This window comes from Mercenaria mercenaria, chromosome 5, assembly GCF_021730395.1.
Source record: "Mercenaria mercenaria strain notata chromosome 5, MADL_Memer_1, whole genome shotgun sequence".
NCBI classification, from domain to species: Eukaryota; Metazoa; Mollusca; class Bivalvia; order Venerida; family Veneridae; genus Mercenaria; species Mercenaria mercenaria.
In genome coordinates this window covers 13,079,422-13,103,410 of record NC_069365.1, presented here as the reverse complement: position 1 = coordinate 13,103,410, position 23,989 = coordinate 13,079,422, and the positions used below count along the sequence as shown (strand labels likewise).

At 37.0% G+C, this 23,989-nt stretch overlaps 1 protein-coding gene across 1 annotated transcript; it reads right to left on the bottom strand.

The window, feature by feature from the left end:
• On the bottom strand, nucleotides 1-23,497 carry LOC123556474 (uncharacterized). Its single transcript, XM_045347220.2, has 3 exons — nucleotides 23,045-23,497; nucleotides 16,551-16,742; nucleotides 1-6,289 (listed from the first exon to the last, which is right to left on the bottom strand). The coding sequence occupies exons 1-3, from the start codon at nucleotides 23,472-23,474 to the stop codon at nucleotides 5,742-5,744; spliced, it is 1,170 nt and encodes a 389-aa protein (XP_045203155.2). The 5' UTR covers nucleotides 23,475-23,497; the 3' UTR covers nucleotides 1-5,741.
• Between the last annotated feature and the right edge of the window lie 492 nt (nucleotides 23,498-23,989).

The window sequence follows — 23,989 nt, the reverse complement described above, 5'->3', positions numbered from 1 at the left end:
ATTAACGTCAGATTATACACCTCGGAACAGATAAAGTATAGGACATTGTTACTTTGATGACACTTAATTTCCCATCTTGGAAAATCTTGCATATCTCCTCATTTAGAATTTGTAAAATCTACAATTATACATGATGTGAATATAACAGTACAAGGGGTGTTCAATAAATACCCGGAAAAGTGCTCTCATTTCTTTATTTCTGGTCTCATTTTGGTAACATTTGAAAATATTAAGGATATGAACATACTGAATGCAAATACCTAAATTACAGATTTGAGAACATGCACAATATTTATTTGTCGTCTCCTAGGCAACGCCATCACCTCAAAAGCGGCCCAAAGTCATTATGATGCTGTTATATCACACTCAATTAATCAATACAACTCGTGATTACCATTGATTCAATGTTTATCACAATTAAATGCATTTATACACCTTCCTAAGAATAAATAAATACTGTTCATATGATGTTACTGTCAAAGAAAATTGAAGAAATTTGACACTGAACTGATGCCCTATCAAGGAGCTCTTTAATTTATTAAATGTGACTGAACGTTATTTTTCATGTCTGTAACACAAGTCGTCAGCAATATTCTCCTGACCACTTTTAAACGTCACGTCCCACTAATAAAATTTTGTTTTTTTCAGGGCATTGTCCCTTAAACCTTTTTCAGCATAGCATTTGTCTCTTTCCTTGATTTTTGATTCAGAACACAAAATGTTATCTCACATCTCCGTTCAACACTGATTTTCAAGCGACGACCAACTCAATATGCCTGCCAAATATTTTAATGATGTCACATTTTTAATTTGACGTTATTGGCGTAACGCTTACTTTCCATACCAATATTCACCCAATTTAAGAAAAGGTAGCTTGAAAAATAGGTAAGTGGCAAGTAATGTTTTAGCGCATGTAAAACAGAAAAAGAGACAAAATTGGGCCGGATGACGTCACATGACGTTGCCATGGGAACTCGCATTTACTTATTATTTATCCAAAGACAATCTAATTTTGACATATCAACTCAGTATTCCCTAGTCTACATTTTGTAGCATTTTTATTTATTTTTGATGATACATGAAGAATTGAGAGCACTTTTCCGGGTATTTATTGAATGCCCCTCGTATGTGTGTACAATGTAATTAATGATACCACTAAACAATGAAATCAACAACATATCTATGTTAAGATACTCATTTTAACATTCTGTCAAAAAGTTACATATGCAGTAAATCACCCAATTACCATTTTAAGTACATTTGCTGGAGATAAAGACTACAAGTAATTGAGTAAGATAGATTGTGACAAAGCTCTTCTTATATTGCAGTTTCAAGTCTATTAACAATTCTTGAAGCAGTATAGCAATATTGTAACACAAATTCTCAATGCTTGATACAGATAAAAATAACATTCAAATAAAAAACATGCCCCTTTACTGAAAAGAATGATTGAAAAATGGTAGTAAAAATATATTTTTTCTCTGTGTGGACCTACAAGGTTTAAGGTTCACATGCCCTGATTTATGTACTGCCCTATTAATAGCGAGACATTTAGCCCTTATGACATATAATGACATGCTTCCAGATTTATGTTAAATTTTGAAAGTGTTTGAGGAGACAGACACACAAGATTTTTCCTTATATTCCATATAGCAAAACTATGAAAGGGCCAAAATTGTGGTAAACATACTCACAACAAAAGTTCCTTCCTTTATGGTCATTTGCTTATCAAGCTTGTTCATCTGTGAAAGTTTGAAGCAAATTAGGCTAATAGAGTGGGAGAAGTTGGACAAACAAGACTTTCTCCATATTCTATATAGCAAAACTATCAAAGTTAAAATAGTCATTGCAAAAGTTCCTTGTTTTAAGATCATCTGCACATCAAACTTGTTCAACAGTGAAAGTTTGAAGCAAATCAGGCTAATAGTGTGGGACGAGTTGGACACACAAGATTTCTGGACAGTGGGACGTATGGACAACAGCAATGCTATACAGTGCCTTCCCCTCTCCCCCATGAATGTGGGAACACAAAAATATACTGTCTGTTGGGATTAAATTCATGGACTGAAGCAACCACGAATATTAGTCCTCTAAGACTATGAATATTTATAGGTTATTAGCTTTGTATCAGGAAATATGCACGAGTTCTTTAGCAGAAGAACGAGTGCATATTTTTCGTTGCAAAGATAATAACCTTTTTATTACATACGCATCTACAAGTATAAATATAATGTTCCTATCATGAATTAGTTCAATAGCCTGAATAGCACTGACAATACTGAAATAAATAAAAACAAGAGCGCCACCAAGCGGGGCAATATACGCCCGAAGGCTTACATCATAGGATGGGAGCAAAATTTTAAGAACTTGACTGTTGTAGCCCCAAAGGACCGGAACAACAAAAGATAACTTCAAAAAACAAATCTAGGTCCACAAAAAAAATATTCAAAGTCTACAAAAAAATCCTTATCAGGTACAGGTAGGTAAAAATACACCTTAAAATTGGAGGTACCATCCGTGTTGAAACACAGAAAAGTGGTCTCGGTTTTTCCTTATGGCCATTAATAAAAAAAGTTTCAAAATAAGCTATTTATAGTAACATAAAAGGGAAGTAATTCAAAAAAAAATTATTGTGAGTACAAAAAAGAGATCTGCCAAATAAAAACAAGAGCACTGCAATGCAGAGCAGTATACACAAAGCAAAGTCATATATGACTTTTGACCCTTAAGTGTGACCTTGACCTTGAAGCGAGTCATCCGGAACATGCGCTCTGCACATCGTTACAATGTGGTGAACATTTCTGCCAAGTTTCTTTGAAATCCTTCCAGCAGTTCAAGAGTTACAGAGCGGACACGAAACAAACGATATGACTTTTGACCCCTAAGTGTGACCTTGACCCTGAAGCAAGTCATCCGGAACATGTGCTCTGCACGTCATCTTGGTGTGGTGAACATTTGTGTCAAGTTTCTTTGAAATCCTTCAAGGGGTTCAAGAGTTACAGAGTGGACACGAAACAAACTGATATGACCTTTGATTCCTAAGTGTGACCTTTACCTTGAAGCGAGACATCCAAAACATGCGCTCTGCACATCGTGTCGGTGTGGTGAACATTTGTTTAAAGTCTCCTTGAAATCCTTCAAGGGGTTCAAGAGTTACAGAGCGGACACGAAATTGCTAACGGACAGACGGACACCAGCGTCATAACATAATACGTCCCTTCGGGCGTATAACAAAAAGGTAATTATGATTCAACATAACTCAGATTAGCCCTTAATTAAAAGGCATATATATGTTATAATCCAGAAAATTCTATTTTACAAAGGTTCAAAGTTGCCTTGATCTTTGACGTAAGTTACCAACTAAAAGCTAAAGTAGTAAGAGCAATGACACTTATTTCAAAACAATAAAGAGTAACCAAGTGACATAACTCAAAAATGAGGTTAGCCAAAGTTATTATTCTTGTACTACGCACAACCTCTTATCATCCCTTATCATTGTGAAAAGTTTAAATTAATTCTTTTCAATAAAATTAGAATTACAGTTGAACTTCAATGGCTCGAACTCGGATCTTTCGAACACCCAGGATCGCTCGAACTCTTCGCCCAGTCCCGAATTTATTCCTTCTTTATTCTATATAGTTCTACCTCGGATCGCTCGAACTTCGATAATTCGAACTCTCGAACTCATTTGGTGGTCCCCTCGGCTTACTTACAGAGATAATTACACCTGTTCAGTCGAACAGACAATTTTTGCCGGGATGGCTTGTGTTTACAAAGTTTTTCACACTTCTGCCTGACATTCGCCTTTAATCGGTGCGTGCGTAATTTTCACACGCTTACGTAATTAGCGTCGGTATACGACAAACAAATTAAATAATGTGACTTTCGTTCACTGCAATGCTTTAATGGGCTTTGATTTATACGAATAAAATTATTTAAAATGATTGAGCAATGTACATACTACGTCTGTCTTTATTTTTTTCTGCATAAAAACGGGAGATCCGACGTCAACTTTCATACTGCTTTAGCATGGCTGAACAACTTAGTAAAAGACCCGGATACGGAAAGCAATAAATTTGATAATATTTGTACTGGACTATGATTCAAAAAGGTTTGTTATTCATGTCTTTCTATTTGATGCTGTCTTCACCAAATTCTTATAATTATATTAGTGTTTTATTTGTGTTTTTTCCGTATCATGTCATGTTTGAAAATAAATAATAAAGCAGATTTCAGCGTTCGTTTTTTATTTATCATCGTATCATACTCGCATTTAGGTACAATATGACAATATATTACGATGTAAGGTTTGTAACACATCATGCCCTCGAATTCCCAAATTTAAAATGGCCACCATTTGGATGGCTCGAACAACGGAAAACTCGAACTAATTTCCACGGGACCCTCGAGTTCGAGCCATCGAAGTTCGACTGTATGCTCCTGACAAGAAAAAGTATTGAGAGAGATAATTCCCCTAAAAGGGGCCAAACAAAATTCTTTGAACAAGTGATTCTTGAGTAGAAGTCGTTTAAAAGTTTTTCTATTTTTAGCTTATTTGAATAAATTTGAGAGATGTCCATGCACAAATGCTTCAGACAAGATTTGGTGAAGATCCATCAAGCTGTTCATAAGGAGGTCGTTTAAAAGTTTTTCTTTTTTTTAGCTAGGGTGGCCCCTAAAAGGGGCCAAACAAAAATCTTTCAATAAACTTGAGAAAGTCCCATGCAAGGATGCTTCATGCCAAATTGGTGAAGATCCATCAAGCAGTTCATGTGAAGAAGTTGTTTAAAGGTTTTTCTATTTTTAGCTCTGGCGGCCCCTAAAAGGGGGCCAAACAAATTTTTTAAAACAAAACAAACTTCAGAGAGGTCCATGCAAGGATGCTTCAGGCCAAATACGGCGAAGATCTATCAAGAGGATCTTAAGAAGAAGTCTATAAGGGTTATATCTATTTTCAGCTTTGGTGGCCCCTTTTGGGGCCAAACAAAATTATTTGAACAAAATAGAGAGAAGTTTTTGCAAGGATGCTTGAGGCCAAATTTGGTCAAGATCCATCAAGTGGTTCATGAGAAGTCATTTAAAGGTTTTTCTAATTTAGCTCTGGCAGCCCCTAAAAGGGGCCAAACAAAATTCTTTGAACAAATTTGAGTGGTCCTTGCAACAATGCTTCAGGCAAAATTTGGTGAAGATCCATCAAGCGGTTCATGAGTTGTTTAAAAGGTTTTTTTTCTATTTTTAGCTCTGTCGTCCCCTAAAAGGGGCCGAACAAATTCTGTAAACAAACTTGAGAGAGGTCCTTGCAAGGATGCTTCAGGCAAAATTTGGTGAAAATCCATCAAGCGGTTCATGAGAAGAAGTTGTTTAAAGGTTTTTCTATTTTTAACTCAAGCGGCCCCTGAAAGGGGCCAAACAAAATTCTTTTAATAAAGTCGAGAAAGATCATTGCAAGGATGCTTAAGGCCAAATTTGGTGAAGATGCATCATGCAGTTCATGAGAGAAGTCGTTTAAAGGCTTGTTTCTATTTTCAGTTCTGGCGGCCCCTAAAAGGGGCAAAACAAAATTATTTGAACAAACTTGAGAGAGGTCCTACTTTGTGACAGGTGAGCTAAAAAGAAAGTAAAGGTAAACATTACAATGAGGAAAACTAGGATTATGGTTTTGGCATAGAACTAAATGCATTGTTAAGGCAACCACACACACCGAATTATTCTGATATCCAACAAACCTTGGGAAACTAAATTTAATGCAAATTAAAAATGTCATAAACTTCTGGTTCAAACATTTCTTTTACTTCACTTCCAGGACCACAACCAAACCTTAAGCATTTCTCATAAACTTTCAGTTCTTTTCCAACTTGTTTTGGAAAATCAGCAGTAAAACCACAATTTTTCATGTGTTCTGTTACTCCAGAGCATGTAAAACTGAAATTGATGGCTAACCAAACAGCTAACACTGCTGATGTGATAATGTGACCACCTGGACTCCACAATTTTATCAGTTTACTCTCAAGCAATATGTCATGCTCACTGTCATATAAAAAAAGCACGACCTGTTTCTTGGCAATGCCAATGCTTGGAATCAGGTAGTTTTCATATGTTGATTTTTCTTTTTTCTGAAGAAAAGAAAAAACAATGGTCTGTGCAATCAGCTGATCCCTGTGTTTTGCTGGAAATTCAGAGGATGACTTATTCCCTTCACATACCACCTCATCATCATCTTCTGCAGCTTTAACAGGAACTTCAGAACCCAAAATGAGGTCAAGGTACCCATGCCATACAGCAGTGCAACCTGTAAAAATGCAAATATATATTGGAGCCACAATACTTTATTACAGATATAAATGTCATTAAGACAACAAATTACCATCATCAAGCAAAAATATTCTACAAGAGGGCCCCTGAAGGGGTTAAGGAGATACAGAGCTGACACAAAATGAAAGGCTCAAACACATGACCGTTAAGTTGTGACCTTGACCTTGAGCCAACATGGCTGGGTCATGGGTTCTGCACGTCATTTTGATGAGATGATTATTTGACCTAAGTTATATAAAATTCCTTCAAGGGGTTAAGGAGATACAGAGCGGACAAAAAATGACAGGCTTTAACACATGACGGTAAGTTGTGACCTTGACCTTGAGCCAACATGGCCGGGTCATGGCTTCTGCACGTCGTCTTGATGAGATGAACATTAAAACTTTGACCCAAATTATATAAAATTCCTTCAAGGAGTTCAGGAGATACAGAGCGGACATGAAATGGAAGGCTAAAACCTATGACCTTCAGTTGTGACCTTGACCTTGGGCCTAGATGGCCGGGTCATGGGTTTTTGCACATCGTCTTGATGAGATGAACATTTGAACCAGGTTTCATGAAAATCCATCAAGGGGTTTAAGTTTTATAGAGCGGACACGAAAGCGTTTTGGACAGAAGGACGGACGGACGACCATCGCTATAACCCCCCTCCCACTTGGTGGCGGGGGATTAATAAAAATTGCTTGCAAAATGTGGTCTCTAGCATGTTCACTAGAAATTGTGAATGGAAGGACGACGGACGGACAACAGGCGATCAGAAAAGCTTGTAACAGGTGAGCTAAAAAAAAAGACCCTGAAGGTCCTGTATCGCTCACCTGAGACATAAGCTAAAGATCAACAATATAAAGAATCTGACAAAGTTTCATCAAGATACAGTCATATATGTGACCTCTACAGCGTTAAAAAGTTATTGTTAAAGTTTTTCCTATGATTTGACCTGGTGACCTACTTTTTGATCTGGGACGACCCAATATCAAACTTGTACATGATTTTATAGAGTGCAACCTTCTGACCAAGTTTCATTCACATTGGGTAAAAACTGCAGCCTCTGGAGTGTTCACAAGCTTATATATGACCTTGGATATATCCGAAAACAACTTTCCTTAAGATTTGGTCAAAATTGTGACCTCTAGTGTTAACAAGCTTATCCTCTAATTTGACCTTGTGACCTAGTTTTTGACCCCACTTACTTAGATTCAAAGTATACCTACAGATCATCAATCTTAACATTTTGGCCAAGTTTCATTAAGATTGGGACCTCTAGAGTGTAAACAAGCTTTTTCACTGATTTGACCTGGTGACCTAGTTTTTTCCTTTGATGACCCAATATTAAAATCATCCGAGATTCAAATGAAGGTAACATTCTGACCATATTTCATAAAGATTGGGTTAAAATAGTGACCTGTAGTGTTAACAAGCTTTTCCCTTGATTAGATTCCTTGACCTAATTGACTATTCTGACCAAGTTTTATTAAATTTGGATCAAAATTGTGACCTAAAGAATGTAAACAAGCTTTTCCTATGATTTGACCTGGTGACCTAGTTTTTGACCCTACATGATCAAATATCGATCTAGTCCAAGATTTTAATGAGAGTAACATTTTGACCAAGGTTCAGTAAGATTGCATCAAAATTGCAACATTTAGTGTTCACAAGCTTTTCCTTTAATTTGACTTTGTAACCTAGTTTTTGAGCCCATGTCATCAAGACTCAAACTTGACCTACAGACCATCAATATTAATATTCTGACCAAGTTTCAGTATGATTAGGACAAAACTGTGGCCTCTAAGAGTGTAAACGAGCTTTTGCTTTGATTTTACCTGGTGACCTAGTTTTTGACCCAGGATGACCCAATATTAAACTTGCCAAAGATTTTAAAGAGGGTAACATTCTGACCAAATTTCATAAAGATTGGGTCACCCAGAGTGCTAACAAGCTTTTCCTTTGATTTGACCTAGCGGCCTAGTTTTTAATCGCACATGACGCAGATTCAATCTTGATCCAGAAAACATCAACATAAACATTCTGACCAAGTTTCATGAAGATATATCAATAAATGTCGCTTCAACAGTGCTTACAAGCTTTTCCTTTGATCTGACCCAGTGACCTAGCTTTTTAACCCCATGTAACCCAGTATCGAACTTGTCCTTTAATGAGGTTAACATTCTGACTAAATTTCATATAGATTGGGTCAAAATTGCAACCTCCAGAGTGCTAACAAAGTTTTCCTTTGATTTGACCTGGTGACCTAGTCTTTGAAGTAACATGACCCAGATTCAAACTTAATCTAGAAATCATCAAGATAAACATTCTGACCAAGTTTCATGAAGATACAATGATAAATGTTGCTTCTACAGTGCTAACAAGCTTTCCCTTTGATTTGACCTAGTGACCTAGTTTTTGGCCCAACAAAACTCAATATCAAACTCGTCCAAAATTTTAATGAAAGTAACATTCTGACCAAGTGTAATTAAATTTCAGTCAAAATTGCAACCTCTAGAGTGCTAACAGTCAAAATGTTGACGACAGCCGACTGACGACAGACACAGCGTAACCTTGAGCACAAAGTGCTCAGGTGAGCTAAAACTAGAACTGTCACAAGAGTGACAAATTATACCCCCACAATTACGGCTTTGTCACAAAGTATTGCAACCATAAGAAAGGAATGGCTTCAGCTTTCAGCTATTATACAATATGTGTGTAAATGTATTGTTTTAATAGCATACAAAATATGTAAGGTTGGAAATGATCGATTATTGTTAAATTTAATAGGTTTATTTCAAACATGTTTAAAGACAAAAACAAATATCACTTTATGTATAAAAATTGAATACCTATTTTTGTACACGCGAATACTAATCTCTGTATACAAAATGGAGTACTGGTTTACCTATATAATGGTCTGCGTTCACGGACGTGACATTTCCTACTGAATATTCATCCTTGCTCCACACTTGACCTGTATTTCATGATGTTACAGCTGTGTACAAAAATTATTTAAATCAGTCAAGCCTTTCATGAGTTATCATCCGGAAATCGTTTTACTGTTCAGGATCACTGTGACCTTGACCTTTGACCTACTGACCCCAAAGTCGAATCTGATCTGTATTTCATGATGTTACACCTGTGTACCAAAAATTATTTAAATCAGTCAAGCCTTTCACGTGTTATCATCCGGAAACTGTTTTATTGTTCAGGGTCACTGTGACCTTGACCTTTGACCTACTGACCCCAAAGTCAAACTTGACCTGTATTTCATGATGTTACAGCTGTGTACAAAAAATTATTTAAATCAGTCAAGCCTTTCACGAGTTATCATCCGGAAACCGTTTTACTGTTCAGGATCACTATGACCTTGACCTTTGACCTACTGACCCCAAAGTCAAACCTGATCTGTATTTTCTGCTGTTACACCTGTGTACAAAAAATTATTTAAATCAATCAAGCCTTTCACGAGTTATCATCCGGAAACTGTTTTACTGTTCAGGATCACTGTGACCTTGACCTTTGGCCTACTGACCCCAAAGTCAAACTTGACCTGTATTTCATGATGTTACACCTGTGTACCAAAAATTATTTAAATCAGTCAAGCCTTTCACGAGTTATCATCCGGAAACCGTTTTATTGTTCAGGGTCACTGTGACCTTGACCTTTGACCTACTGACCCCAAAGTCGAACTTGACCTGTATTTTCTGATGTTGCACCTGTGTACCAAATATTATTTAAATCAATCAAGCCTTTCACGAGTTATCATCCAGAAACTGTTTTACTGTTCAGGATCACTGTGACCTTGACCTTTGGCCTACTGACCCCAAAGTCAAACTTGACCTGTATTTCATGATGTTACACCTGTGTACCAAAAATTGTTTAAATCAGTCAAGCCTTTCATGAGTTATCATCCGGAAACCGTTTTATTGTTCAGGGTCACTGTGACCTTGACCTTTGACCTACTGACCCCAAAGTCAAACTTGACCTGTATTTCATGATGTTACAGCTGTGTACCAAAAATTATTTAAATCAGTCAAGCCTTTCACGAGTTATCATCCGGAAACCGTTTTATTGTTCAGGGTCACTGTGACCTTGACCTTTGACCTACTGACCCCAAAGTCGAACTTGACCTGTATTTTTTGATGTTGCACCTGTGTAACCAAAATTATTTAAATTGGTCCAGTTGTTCATGAGTTATCATCCGGAAACCATGAAACCAACAGACCGACCGACCGACCAACCAACCGACATGCTCACTCCTATATACCCCTTCGTTTTGTGGGGGTATAAAAAAGCCTACCTACCTACCCTATTTTTCTCAACAATGTTACCTGAACCACACATATTTTTTGGGCCTAGGTAGCGCTCAGGGCTGTTTCCCTGCAAAGGGAGATTAATGCAACATTAGAGAACCCATGATATTACCAGACACCCCAGAAACTTGTGGCCAAGGAGGCTGTCATTTTTATTACACACTTTATTGTGACGTAATACACAAGTTCTTGTATAAAACCTGTACCGTACCTAAAAAATACATAAACAAAAAATTGCTCCATCTGTTTATTTGCAAGAAAATTGCAAGAAAATTAATGTTTATGTTTCATTTTTTACCGAGAAAATGTAATCTGACAACAATTATGGATTTCAAGGCCATATTAAGATATTCAAGGCCTTTCAGACAAATCCATGTACCATTTGTGCACTTTTTCAAGGCAACACTGAATTCAAGTACATTTCAAGGTTGAAACCAAATTCAAGGACTTTCCAATGCCTGTGCGAACCCTGTTTTATAGGTTGACCTCAAAATCAATAGGGGGGTCATCAGCTGGTCATGACCAACCTCCCTAATAACTTCCATGATCCTAGGCCCAAGCAGTCTTGAGCCATCATCCAGAAACTGTTTTACTGTTCAAGTTCAATGTGACCTTGAACTTTGACCTACTGACCTCAAAATCTATAGGGGTCATTTGCTGGTTATGACCAACCTCCCTATGTATTATCATGATCCTAGGTCCGGAAACAGTTTTACCTTCTAAGGTTTCTTCTGGGACTTAGACCTACTGACCCCAAAATCATTCTACAGGGACCATCTGCTGGTCATGACCAACCTACCTATGAATTATCATGATCCTAGGCCCAAGCATTCTTGAGCTATCATCTGGAAAGCATTTTACTGTTCAAGGTCACTGTGACATTGACCCTAGACCTACTGACCTTAAAATCATTAGGTAATCTAGGGGGTTTTTTCACTAACAAAGTGACGCCGATAGTCGGCGTCTTCCCCTCAGGAAAATTTTCCCCAAAAAATTGTTTTTCCCTTAAAGAATTATTTTCCCCAATAAAGTGCCTAGAAAAAACATGAATCTGCTCATTTCAAAATCATTACTGCCTTCGTAGTTGTTCTGAAGTACAGCGACGACGAAAACAACAGGTAAAATCGGCATTGCCGTATTACGTCACCGAGCAGCCAAGCATAATACACGCGCTGAATTTTGTGAACGCGGAACCACATTTCACGAGACCCCGGCATAACACATTGGCATATATTTTTATGTGACACAAACCATTATTAACTGGCGATTTCGGAATTCCAAAGAATATTTGCCGGCATCAATTACAACAGGCGGAGCCTCTATGTTAATGAGGTAAATTTCATGTCACGCATATCATTACAACAATTGGGCACGATTTGCATGCATAATTTCAGCGACTGCGGGAGTTCAGAGCGCACGAGGAAATCGTTTTATTGCAGGAAATAATATATATACAAACAAGTATCAATCTGAATCTTTTTAGCATCTTTTGAAAAGTCGCGCAAGTCAGGAACGAAACAAAAAATAAGACAAGAGGACCATGATGGTCCTGAATCGCTCACCTGTCTCCACACGACCGAATTTTCATGAAGATCCATTGAAAAATATGGCTTCTAGAGAGGTCACAAGGTTTTTCTATTATTTGACCTAATGACCTAGTTTTTGAAGGCACATGACCCAGTTTTGAACTTGACCTAGATATTATCAAGGTGAACATTCTCACCAATTTTCATGAAGATCTCATGAAGAGTATGGCCTCTAGAAAGGTCACAAGGTTTTTCTATTTTTATACCTACTGACCTAGTTTTGATCACACGTGACCCAGTTTCAAACTTTATCTAGATATCATTAAGGTGAACATTCAGACAAACTTTCATGTAGATCCATTGAAAAATATGGCCTCTAGAGTGGTCAAAAGGTTTTTCTATTTTTAGACCTACTGACCTAGTTTTTGACCGCAGTTGACCCAGTTTCGATATTGATCTAGATATCATCAAGATGAACATTCAGACCAACTTTCATACAGATCCCATGGAAAATATGGCCTCTAGAGAGGTCACATGGTTTTTTTATTATTTGACCTACTGTCCTAGTTTTTGAGGCACGTGACCCAGTTTCGAACTTGACCTAGATATCATCAAGGTGAACATTTTGACCAATTTTCATGAAGATTCATTGAAAAGTATGGCCTCTAGAGAGGTCACAAGGTTTTTCTATTTTTAGACCTACTGACCTAGTTTTTGACCGCAGTTGACCCAGTTTCAAACTTGACCTAGATATCATCAAGATAAACATTCAGACCAACTTTCATACATATCCCATGAAAAATATGGCCTCTAGAGAGGTTACAAGGTTTTTTCTATTATTTGACCTACTGACCTAGTTTTTGAAGGCACGTGACCCAGTTTCAAACCTGATCTAGATATCATCAAGGTGAACATTCTGACCAATTTTCATGAAGATCCATTGAAAAGTACGGCCTCTAGAGAGGTCACAAGGTTTTCTATTTTTAGACCTACTGACCTAGTTTTTGACCGCAGTTGATCTAGTTTCAAACTTGACCTAGATATCATTAAGATGAACATTCAAACCAACTTTCATACAGATCCCATGAAAAATATGGCCTCTAGAGACGTCACATGTTTTTTTTATTATTTGTCCTACTGACCCAGTTTTTGAAGGCACGTGACCCAGTTTCAAACATGACCTAGATATCATCAAGGTAAACATTCTGACCAATTTTCATGAAGATTCATTAAAAAGTATGGCCTCTAGAGAGGTCACAAGGTTTTTCTATTTTTAGACCTACTGACCTAGTTTTTGACCGCAGTTGACCCAGTTTCAAACTTGACCTAGATATCATCAAGATGAACATTCAGACAAACTTTCATACATATCCCATGAAAAATATGGCCTCTAGAGAGGTCACAAGGTTTTTTCTATTATTTGACCTACTGACCTAGTTTTTGAAGGCACGTGACCCAGTTTCAAATCTGATCTAGATATCATCAAGGTAAACATTCTGATCAATTTTCATGAAGATCCATTGAAAAGTATGGCCTCTAGAGAGGTCACAAGGTTTTTCTATTTTTAGACCTACTGACCTAGTCTTCTATAGCACGTGACCCAGTTTCAAACTTGACCTAGATATCATCAAGATGAACATTCTGACCAACTTTCATAAAGATCCCATGAAAAATGTGACCTCTAGAGAGGTCACAAGGTTTTTCTATTTTTAGATCTACTGACCAACTTTTTGACCGCATGTGACCCAGTTTCGAACTTGACCTAGATATCATCAAGATGAACATTCAGACCAATTTTCATACAGATCCCATGAAAAATATGGCCTTTAGAGAGGTCACAAGGTTTTTCTATTATTTGACCTTCTGACCTAGATTTTGATGGCATGTGACCCAGTTTCGATTCTGATCTAGATATCATCAAGGTGAACGTTCTGACCAATTTTCATGAAGATCTTGTGAAATATATGGCCTTTAGAGAGGTCACAAGGTTTTTCTATTTTTAGACCTACTGACCTAGTTTTTGACCGCACATGACCCAGTTTCGAACTTGACCTAGATATCATCAAGGTGAACATTCTGACCAATTTTCATGAAGATCTTGTGAAATATATGGCCTCTAGAGAGGTCACAAGGTTTTTCTATTTTTAGACCTACTGACCTAGTTTTTGATTGCACGTGACCCAGTTTCGAACTTGACCTAGATATCATCAAGATGAACATTCAGACCAACTTTCATACAGATCCCATGAAAAATATGGCCTTTAGACTTTAGAGAGGTCACAAGGTTTTTCTATTATTTGACCTACTGACCTAGATTTTGAAGGCATGTGACCCAGTTTCGAACCTGACCTAGATATCATCAAGGTGAACGTTCTGACCAATTTTCATGAAGATCTTGAGAAATATATGGCCTCTAGAGAGGTCACAAGGTTTTTCTATTTTTAGACCTACTGACCTAGTTTTTGATGGCACGTGACCCAGTTTCGAACTTGACCTAGATATCATCAAGGTGAACGTTCTGATGAATTTTCATGAAGATCTTTGAAATATATTGCCTCTAGAGAGGTCACAAGGTTTTTCTATTTTTAGACCTACTGACCTAGTTTTAGATGGCACGTGACCCAGTTTCGAACTTGACCTAGATATCGTCAAGTTGAACGTTCTGACCAATTTTCATGAAGATCTTGTGCAATATATGGCCTCTAGAGAGGTCACAAGGTTTTTCTATTTTTAGACCTACTGACCTACTTTTTGATGGCACGTGACCCAGTTTCGAACTTGACCTAGATATCATCAAGATGAACATTCTGACCAACTTTCATAAAGATCCCATGAAAAATGTGACCTCTAGAGTGGTCACAAGCAAAAGTTTACGGACGCACGCACGCATGCATGGACGGACGACGGACACCGCGCGATCACAAAAGCTCACCTTGTCACTTTGTGACAGGTGAGCTAACAAGAAACACAGAGAAAACATGAATGGTGGTTGGTACAGCTTAGTTGGATCATGGCCAATTGATATTGTGACAAGGTGGACCGAATGTCCAATTTAGTTTCTAGTCCTAGGACAAGCCCTGCATTGTTAATGTCTTGCAATTGACAAGGAACAACAGCAATCGGGCAGTCACAGTTGCTAACTAGAGATGCTTTTGAAAAAAGCGCATGTCTCCCACAACTGCCCCAATGAATAGTGTCTACATTCTCCTGATGGTTTAGACCGGTAGATTAAATTAGATGGTCTGGCCGAGTGGATGCAACCAGTTATTCAAGGCCATAAATCAAAAGTGCCTGTGTGGATTTGGCTAGTTATCCAACTTGGCTAAGGTCTAATGGCCAAACATTTTGTTCAAGTTTGGTGAAGATCAGATGAGAAATGTTCGACTTATAGAGCGGACAAGAGTAAAAGGCTGATTTTTCATTAATCAAAAGGCTGTAACTCCAAAATTCCTGGACTGATTTGGCTAGTTATTGAGCTTGGCCAAGGTCTCATGATCAAACACATTTTGTATAAGTTTGGTAAAGATCGTATGAGAAATGTTAAACTTAGAGAGCGGACAAGAGTAAAAAGGCTGATTTTTTGGTAATTCAAGGGCCGTAACTCCAAAACGCCTAGACCGATTTGGCAAATTATAGATCTTGGCTGAGGTCTCATGGTCAAACACATTTTGTTAAAGTTTGGTGAAAATCCAATGAGAAATGTTCGACTAACAGAGCAGACAAGAGTAAAAAGGCGGATTTTTCGTTAATTAAAGGGCTGAACTCCAAAATGCCTGGACTGATTTGGCTAGTTATCGAACTTGGTCGAGGTATCATGGTCAAACACATTTTGTTTAAGTGTGGTGAAGATCACATGAAAAATGTTCGACTTAGAGAGCAGAAAAGAGTAAAAAGGCTGATTTTTTGGCAATTCAAGGGCCGTAACTCCAAAACACCTGGACCGATTTGGCTTATTATAAAACTTGGCAGAGGTCTCATAGTCAAACAAATTTTGTGAAAGTTTGGTGAAAATCAGATGAGAAATGTTCGACTTAGAATGCGGACTAGAGTGAAAAGGCCGATTTTTGGTAATTCAAGGGCCATAACTCCAATACGCCTGGACCGATTTGGCTAGTTATCAAACTTGGCTGAGGTCTCATAGTCAAACACATTTTGTGAAAGTTTGGGGAAAATCGGATGAGAAATGTTCGACTTAGAGTGCGAAGAAGCTTTGTGACAGACAGACAGACAGACACAGGAGTAAATCAATATGTCTCCCACACCACTGTGTGGTGGGAGACATAACTATGCAATTAATAGCACTTTGCACTCTGGCCAGCATGAACTATCAACAAAGGCTTGCCAATGTCGGAACTTAGAAGACAATGTATTAAGGCAAAACATGTATATTAATAATTAAGGCTAAGCTTACCAATGCTTGTATCTCCAAAGCTTCCTGTGATTGTTTGCTTGCAGCAAAAACAGATGCATGACCTTCCTGCGTAATGATTGTCAACAACGTAAGTTTGATTAACTGCCAAATTTCTGAGAAGGTGATGAGCCAGTGTAATTGTCCAGTCAACTTCCTTGGCAGATTGGGCATTTTTCAATGCCTCCTCAATATCTGCAAAAGATAGTGCATAAATTCCTTTGCATTCATTTCCATTTCAACAGACAACATGCTGCTAGAAGAATAAATCAACTTGAGCCATTACTGAAGGTGATATATACCCCTACAGGTACTTTGGCCAATGACAATCTCTATGGGTGAATCCATCACCAAAAGGTATTATAGTTACTGGTTAACCTCTTTATCAGTACTTAAATTTTTACAACCCTTTATCTGGTACAGGTATTGATAGTTTCTTATTAGGGATGGCAACAAGTGACCAGTTAACCGAATACTTGCTCGGTCTTCCAAGTATCGATTATGAAATTTAGTAATCGGGTACTCGAAAAAAATTTTTTTAAAAAAGACTAGAAACTTGTCAATTATAACATGGATGAGACCAAAGTGTATGCCTGTCACCTTTTCCGATCAGTTACCCAAATTATACAAACATGAAGGTGTGAATTGAAGCACAATGGTCAATAATGACACCTGCCAGGTAAGTTAACACGTGTTTGCAAATCGTGATCGTTTTGAATTGTAAGTAGTTCCGCTTACATCTTAAACAATTACAAAATCACACAACATCTGTGTGCAAAATTTAACACTAGCGGTATATTTCATTCATAATCTAAAAAGTAAATCAGTCCAATTTTATGCCGATTGTGACAATCGGTAATTAAGTAAATGTATGTCCATCTGTTAATGCAGGGTAATGAAAATGTAAGTCACTTATTTGATAGCTCCATCTGTGCGTCTGTATTTCTTTTGTTTTTTATCTAGCGATAAAGGTCACACACATCTTATGTATTTAAAACATGCCTCGTCAGTAATGTAACTGTTCCAAGTCTGTTTGCCAAAACCGTTTTACTCTATGTTTTTAGATTGCTGCAGATTTTTAATTATTAAAGAATAAAGATTTTGCTATTCTATTTTTGTGTTTTCTGGTCAAAAGTATGACATTTTATGTCCATAGTATTATACACGTATTTACGCTAAAAACGAAATAAATATTAACGATCGCGCTGTATCAAGATAAGCATTCTGACAAAGTTTCACGAAGATACAGTCAAAATGTGACCTCTAGAGTGTTCACAAGCTTTTCCTATGATTTGACCCGGTGACCTAGTTTCTGACCCCACATGACCCAATTTTAAACTAAGCCTAGAGATCATCAAGATAAAATTTCTGACCAAGTTTCATGAAGATACAGCAAAAAATTGACCTCTAGAGTGTTCACAATATTTTCCTATGACTTGACCTGGTGACCTAGTTTTTGAACTCACATGATCCAGATTCAAACTTTGCCTAGGTATAATCAAGGTAAAAAATCTGACTAAGTTTCATGAAAATAAAGTCAAAAATGTGACCTCTAGAGTTTGCACAAGCTTTTCCTTTGATTTGACCTGGTGACCCAGTTTTTGACCCCATATGACCAAATTTCAAAATTAGCCTAGAGATCATCAAGATAAACATTCTGATCAGGTTTCATGAAGACAGTCAAAAATGTGACCTCTAGGGTGTTCACAAGCTTTTCCTATGACCTGACCTGGTGACCTTGTTTTTGACCCAACATGACCCAGATTCAAACACATCCTAGACACATTTTATTATCAAGATAAACATTCTGACAAAGTTTGATGAAAATTCAGTCAAAAATGTGATCCCTAGAGTGTTCACAAGCTTTTCCAAAAATTTGACCCAGTGACCTAGTTTTTGACCCCATGTGACCCAATTTCAAACTTGACCTATATATCATCAAGATGAACATTCTGACCAATTTTCATAAAGATCCATTGAAAAATATGGCCTCTAGGGAGGTCACAAGGTTTTTCTATTTTTAGATCTAGTGACCTAGTTTTTGACCCCACATGACCCATGCTGGAAAACCCCAAAAGGGGAATTAATTCTAGCATTCCTACACCAGGGGAAGGAACTCGTGTATTTACCGAAGAAACGCATCACGGAAAAAAAATATACCACAAACATTCGGGTTTGTCTAGCGATATACGGTATGACTTGTATGTTATTAAATATTGATCTGTAGTGCAAAATTGACAAAATACACTATTCTGATAGACAACGTGTGCTTTTTCCACATATACGGATTGTACCGGATACTGGCAATTACACAATAGCATTATTAACCCCGTGCAGAAATATACATGAGCGTGTGACGTCACGCAATGGCTTCGACGACAAACAGAATGTTGTAGAAAATGTTTGTTTAGTGTTATACGATGGAAATGACCGGTGAGCACAGTGCCGCATATATTTTAAGTTTCTTTTAAATAATGTCACCACACAAGGACACTTGCATGGCTGTTTTACGAAATTTTCTTGTTTAGTTGCGGTGGGTGGGGTACGAATGTGTTGCATTCCTGGTGTTTTTTATATTTAGATGGGGATCATTTTTAATATACACCCTTTTGGTGGCTTATGGATAGAATTTCAGGCTCCTGTGCATAGAACAACCTTGTTTATTATTTTTTACAAGTTCTTGGTTTCAAGATCAATCAGGCTCAGCACTATCTTATATTCCTATGAATTACTTGAATTAATTGACAGCTTTAGAAACATTGTTTATAGAGAAAGCCTAAAATGTTGTGTTTTTTTTTTTTTCAGAAATGCATTAGATAATTGGAAAACCATTTATTAAACTCTTGTTTGGCTGCAACATGTCATTTTCTGAGCTCTAAAACTAACACTATAACGATGATGATAGTTATATTTCGGGCACTATATATAAATATTTGAAGGACTCCAAAAAAATTCAAAAGGGACTCCAAAATCAGTAATCTTTTTTGCCATTTTGGGAAAAGGTCTGGTACCGGTTGAATTGGGAAAAATGACGGCGTTTTTAATCCAAATTGGGAATTTTAGCGGGGTTTTTACTCAAATTGGGACTTTTTGTAGTAAGTCTAATTAAACATCATTTAGAACACTTCTTCCTTTAATTCCAATTGTAAATATCATCCAAAAACATAATGAATGACTGAATGATTCATAGTGAAATATCTTTTTTTTCATATTCTTGAAAATGTCAACTATGTTGGCTGTCTGAGCCCCTGTAAGAGGGGTCTGACCCTCTCTAAAGAGTAACAAAAGTTTTGAAACTCATGATCTTGTCATTGACTCTTCAGTCTAAATTTTCAAGGGTCAAAATCAGATTTTCAAGAGTCAAGATTAACTTTTCAGCGGTCAACCTATACTGGTATTCATGCAACTTCCACAAACTTTATCTTAAACAAGTACATAATGTCATTACAGTTTTTTTTAATCAGTTTATATTTTAGTAAGTTGTCTAAAAGTGGATGGGGTTTGGTGCCTTTGCATGATTATATTCTCGAAAATTTCTTCAAAATAAGAGCTGCTTTTGCAACAGTGATCATATTTTTCTACATGCAGACTTTTTATTGGCTTTTTATTTAGACTGTACTTTAAAATCTTGTAAAAAATGATAGAATGTTCGAAAATTACGGTCGCGAAAACGGGTGAGAAATATTTAAAACTAAATTTAATATTTAAAATTCTTGATAAAATACCTATTTCAAATTTGTTTTTTTCACCATACCTATTCAATACTTGTAATTTCTACTTATTTACAGCATATAATTTGTTTTGGACCAGACAAAGCCTCGGCAATGATAATAAATTTGCTATAGACAGTAACGGTTGACCGGCTTATGTAATCGTATCGAGGACACAAAATTATGATTTTAATAATCGAATTTGTTGTTATTTTAAGTTTGCAAGACATATTACAATACAACATAAGCTGAATACCGCTAATTAACAAGTGGTACAAACACGATACTGTAAGGCAGCATTGTTTATAAATTAACTTTTACATACTGATCTAATAAACATCTCTGATAATGAGACGGCATTGTGCTAAATACAAACCGCGAGATCATCAAGTGTCAGTCCGCGCGTGGCGTGATTGACATCTGTCAGTAGCTAATTAACATACGCCGCTCCGCCTACTGCCATACTTCCGCTTGTGCCGGCAAACAGTATTGAAATTCTTTTGGATTTTGATTCACATGGGGCAGAACTTTCGAACTTAGACCCATCAAAGAAAATTTCGCGAGTCAAGCCGACGCACAAGGCATATTATTTGCTGGTCAAATACGAGTTTCCTCGATTTTTTGCGGGTCAAAACCCGGGACCTCAGGTCAACCAAATGCCCTGAGTCACTATATCTAGTAAACCGGGCCGTCTTTTTTACGGAAATATCGGCGGGCGGGGTTTATTCTTTTACGTCAAAATAGAGGTTTTCCGTTCTCGGCCTCCAGTGTTTTGTCAATTTAAACTATATAATCAGTTTGTCTTGGTCATTTTGGGAATTTTTGGATGAGAACTGGGAAAAAAAGATACCTTTTTTCAATTGGGAAAAGGTCCGTTTACCGGACCTTTATAAAGAAGGAAAAAAATCGCTGAAAATGTGAATATTAGGCAGTCCCGACTCCATGAAATTGAATCCTAATGGAAGCCCTAGCTGTCATTACCTAACCAACCTTGTATATAAATTTACGATTTTAATATAACTCTGGAAAACATGCGAATATAAATACAATTTTTTTTTTTTAAACTAATTATGAAATAAAAAGGAGAAAATGAATAATATATTCAGCGTAAAAAATTACTACATTGGGACGAGTTGACCAAAAGGGGGACGAAATGACCAAAATGGGGATGAGTTTACCAATTTTTATTAGGTGGGGGACGAAATGACTAATTCTGGGGGACGAAATGACCAAAACGGCGACAAGTTGACGGTGGGCGAGTTGACTAGGGGTCGAGTTGACTTGATACCACAATGTTGCCAAAGAACGGAGATCAGCATAAAGAAGTAAAATAGTAAATCAAAATGTAAACTTGTAAATGTTTATCTTTCTTCACTCTTATAACAATACCATACATGTCAAGTTCCGTGGACAATTTTCCAGGAGATTTCAGTTGAAAATCCAGGATATTTGATGAAAATCCAGGAGATTTTTTCGAGGAGCATTTTTTAGGAAATTTTTGGTCGAATATAAAACTGTGTAACAGATAAGATCTGATTTGGGCAATGTTTTTATGTACTTAAGTTGCATTTTAAACGTGTTAACCTTAATCCTGTTGAATACGATTGATTCTACCTTTGCGACGAGTGTAAATTGTCCATGCAGTCTGATCATGATCTGCACTTTTTGCCATATATCAGTATCTTTTTGTAAGCACCCTTAGCTTTTAACAGTTACTGGTACTGTCCAAAATGAAAGTTTGGAAAAGTTTATTTTAGAAATTCTGCAATGTAAACAAAAAAAAATTATATACATATATAGTAACTTTATTCAGTTATTACAGTATGGTTTGAGCAGAGGAATTGGAATTTGGATGAAATTTTATACTGGCGAGTTTCTTTAATGTGAATAATCTGCAGATTTTTTTACAGTCTTAGATTTTTTGCAAATGAACAGAATCTAACATTGATTGGAAATAAATCGATTTCACCATTTTGAATCTATACTGAAAAATGCTTTTTACTCATAAAAATGAAAATTAATTGAAAATCATAGCTGTTGAAAGAATGTTATAACCTATCTCTAGTTGTTTTCTCCATCAGTGGTAATGACTGCCATCACTCCAATAAAGGTCGGCTCTTTAAGTATCCTTAAATATATCTTTTCACACTTAAAATCTTCAATAAACAAGTTCCTGTCTTATCATCATATTATGTCAGTATCACCACTCGCCAATTAACACAATCTAAAAATAGCACAGTACACACCTGTCTGCAGAATGTCATCAGTGCGTGACCTTGTTAAACTCTTATCAATATCCCAGTAGAGTGATAAATTACGTCAGGCAGTGTGTAATTAGGGATTAAGTTTGATGTAAGAAACCATTATCTTGGAATTTTGGATTTCCGGGAGAAATAATTGATTTCCGTATGTCCGGGAAATGGACAAAAAATCCGTGAGACTCCCGGACGATCCGGGAAACTTGACATGTATGCAATACATGTACATATATCCAATACTCATACATATCTGTTGACAATACTTTACAAAAGGCTATATTTTACATTTAAAAAATGACGGTGCACTAGACCTCAGGTCTGCTGCACTGTCACTGGCACAGCAGACCTCGGGTCTGCTGCGCCGGTGACGGTTCGCTAGCCACTGCCTTTGGAGTAAGGAACCTTCTCTTATACTTGTTGGACTTTTTACTAATACTAGATATTAATGGATTTGACACATATTATGCATTTGACATAACTGCCTGATAAGATAAATAGATAGAAATTCACGAAAAGTACGATAATGTACCTTTTAGATTAATCAACACGTTCAACAGCCTTTCCAAAGCAATTCTATCACCTCGTCTCTCAGGAACATTATTCCTGTCATTTGTATAATTCATTACCATAGAGTATCCATGTTTGAAAACAGTTGAAAAACGATATGCATCAATAGACCTTGCTCCAGCACTGGTTTCTTTGGAATTAGTTGAAGTTTCACAATATGCTTGTGAAAAGGCATTCCCTTTGTCTGCATTGCATTTCAAAATCTTTAGCAAACAGAAACAGTAATCACGTGTTGTAAGCAATTCAGCTATTTTCTTAAGTCTTTCCACAGCATTTGAGTCATCCCAGTATTTATCAAAAACTGAATCTTTGGTAGTTTTATATTTTTTGGAAGGCGGTTCGCCACGGGAATCGATTGCACGGGAATCCCGTCCGCCACTACAATCTGCCATATTGTGGAATGATGTAACGGGGACAAAACTAAACTACTGCCCGCTATCAGCGGATTGCCGCAGTGGTCGAGTAAAAATTTGTAAAACTGGATTTTTCTAAAATTTTAATAACAAACATGCATAACCAAGAAAGTGTTCCCTTGGGCGTAAAGAATGCAACCAGAGAAGAATAAAAGCAGACACGGTTTGACTGAGTCTCACTCTGTTCACGAATATGTAGTACATATTCGTGCACGTGCGCTCAGGATGAAAAGAGAATTCCGTGGACGCTCATATTACAAATATTTACCAGGTTGATATTGTCTTAGACAAGATTTGAGCAACGGTCAGTTAACACCTTTAATTATGACGGGCATTATTTTTTTCAAACAAACTGCAGTAGGCCTATGCCCACAAGTGGGATCCGTATAACGTGATTGGCACACAGGTAACAGTATCGTAGACCTAAAAAAAACACCATCCAACACCATCTAAAAATGTTTTTCCTCTAGTAGAGGAAACCGTAAATTATAGAA

What these genes read in the sequence shown, in the direction of transcription:
- LOC123556474 (XM_045347220.2), bottom strand. Translation starts at nt 23,474, where the DNA reads ATGGCAGATTGTAGTGGCGGACGGGATTCCCGTGCAATCGATTCCCGT. An exon ending in CGTGTTGATTAATCTAAAAG is followed by an intron (nt 16,743 to 23,044) that starts GTACATTATCGT and finishes TATCTTTTGCAG; the next exon opens with ATATTGAGGAGGCATTGAAA. An exon ending in CTTTGGAGATACAAGCATTG is followed by an intron (nt 6,290 to 16,550) that starts GTAAGCTTAGCC and finishes GCATTTTTACAG; the next exon opens with GTTGCACTGCTGTATGGCAT.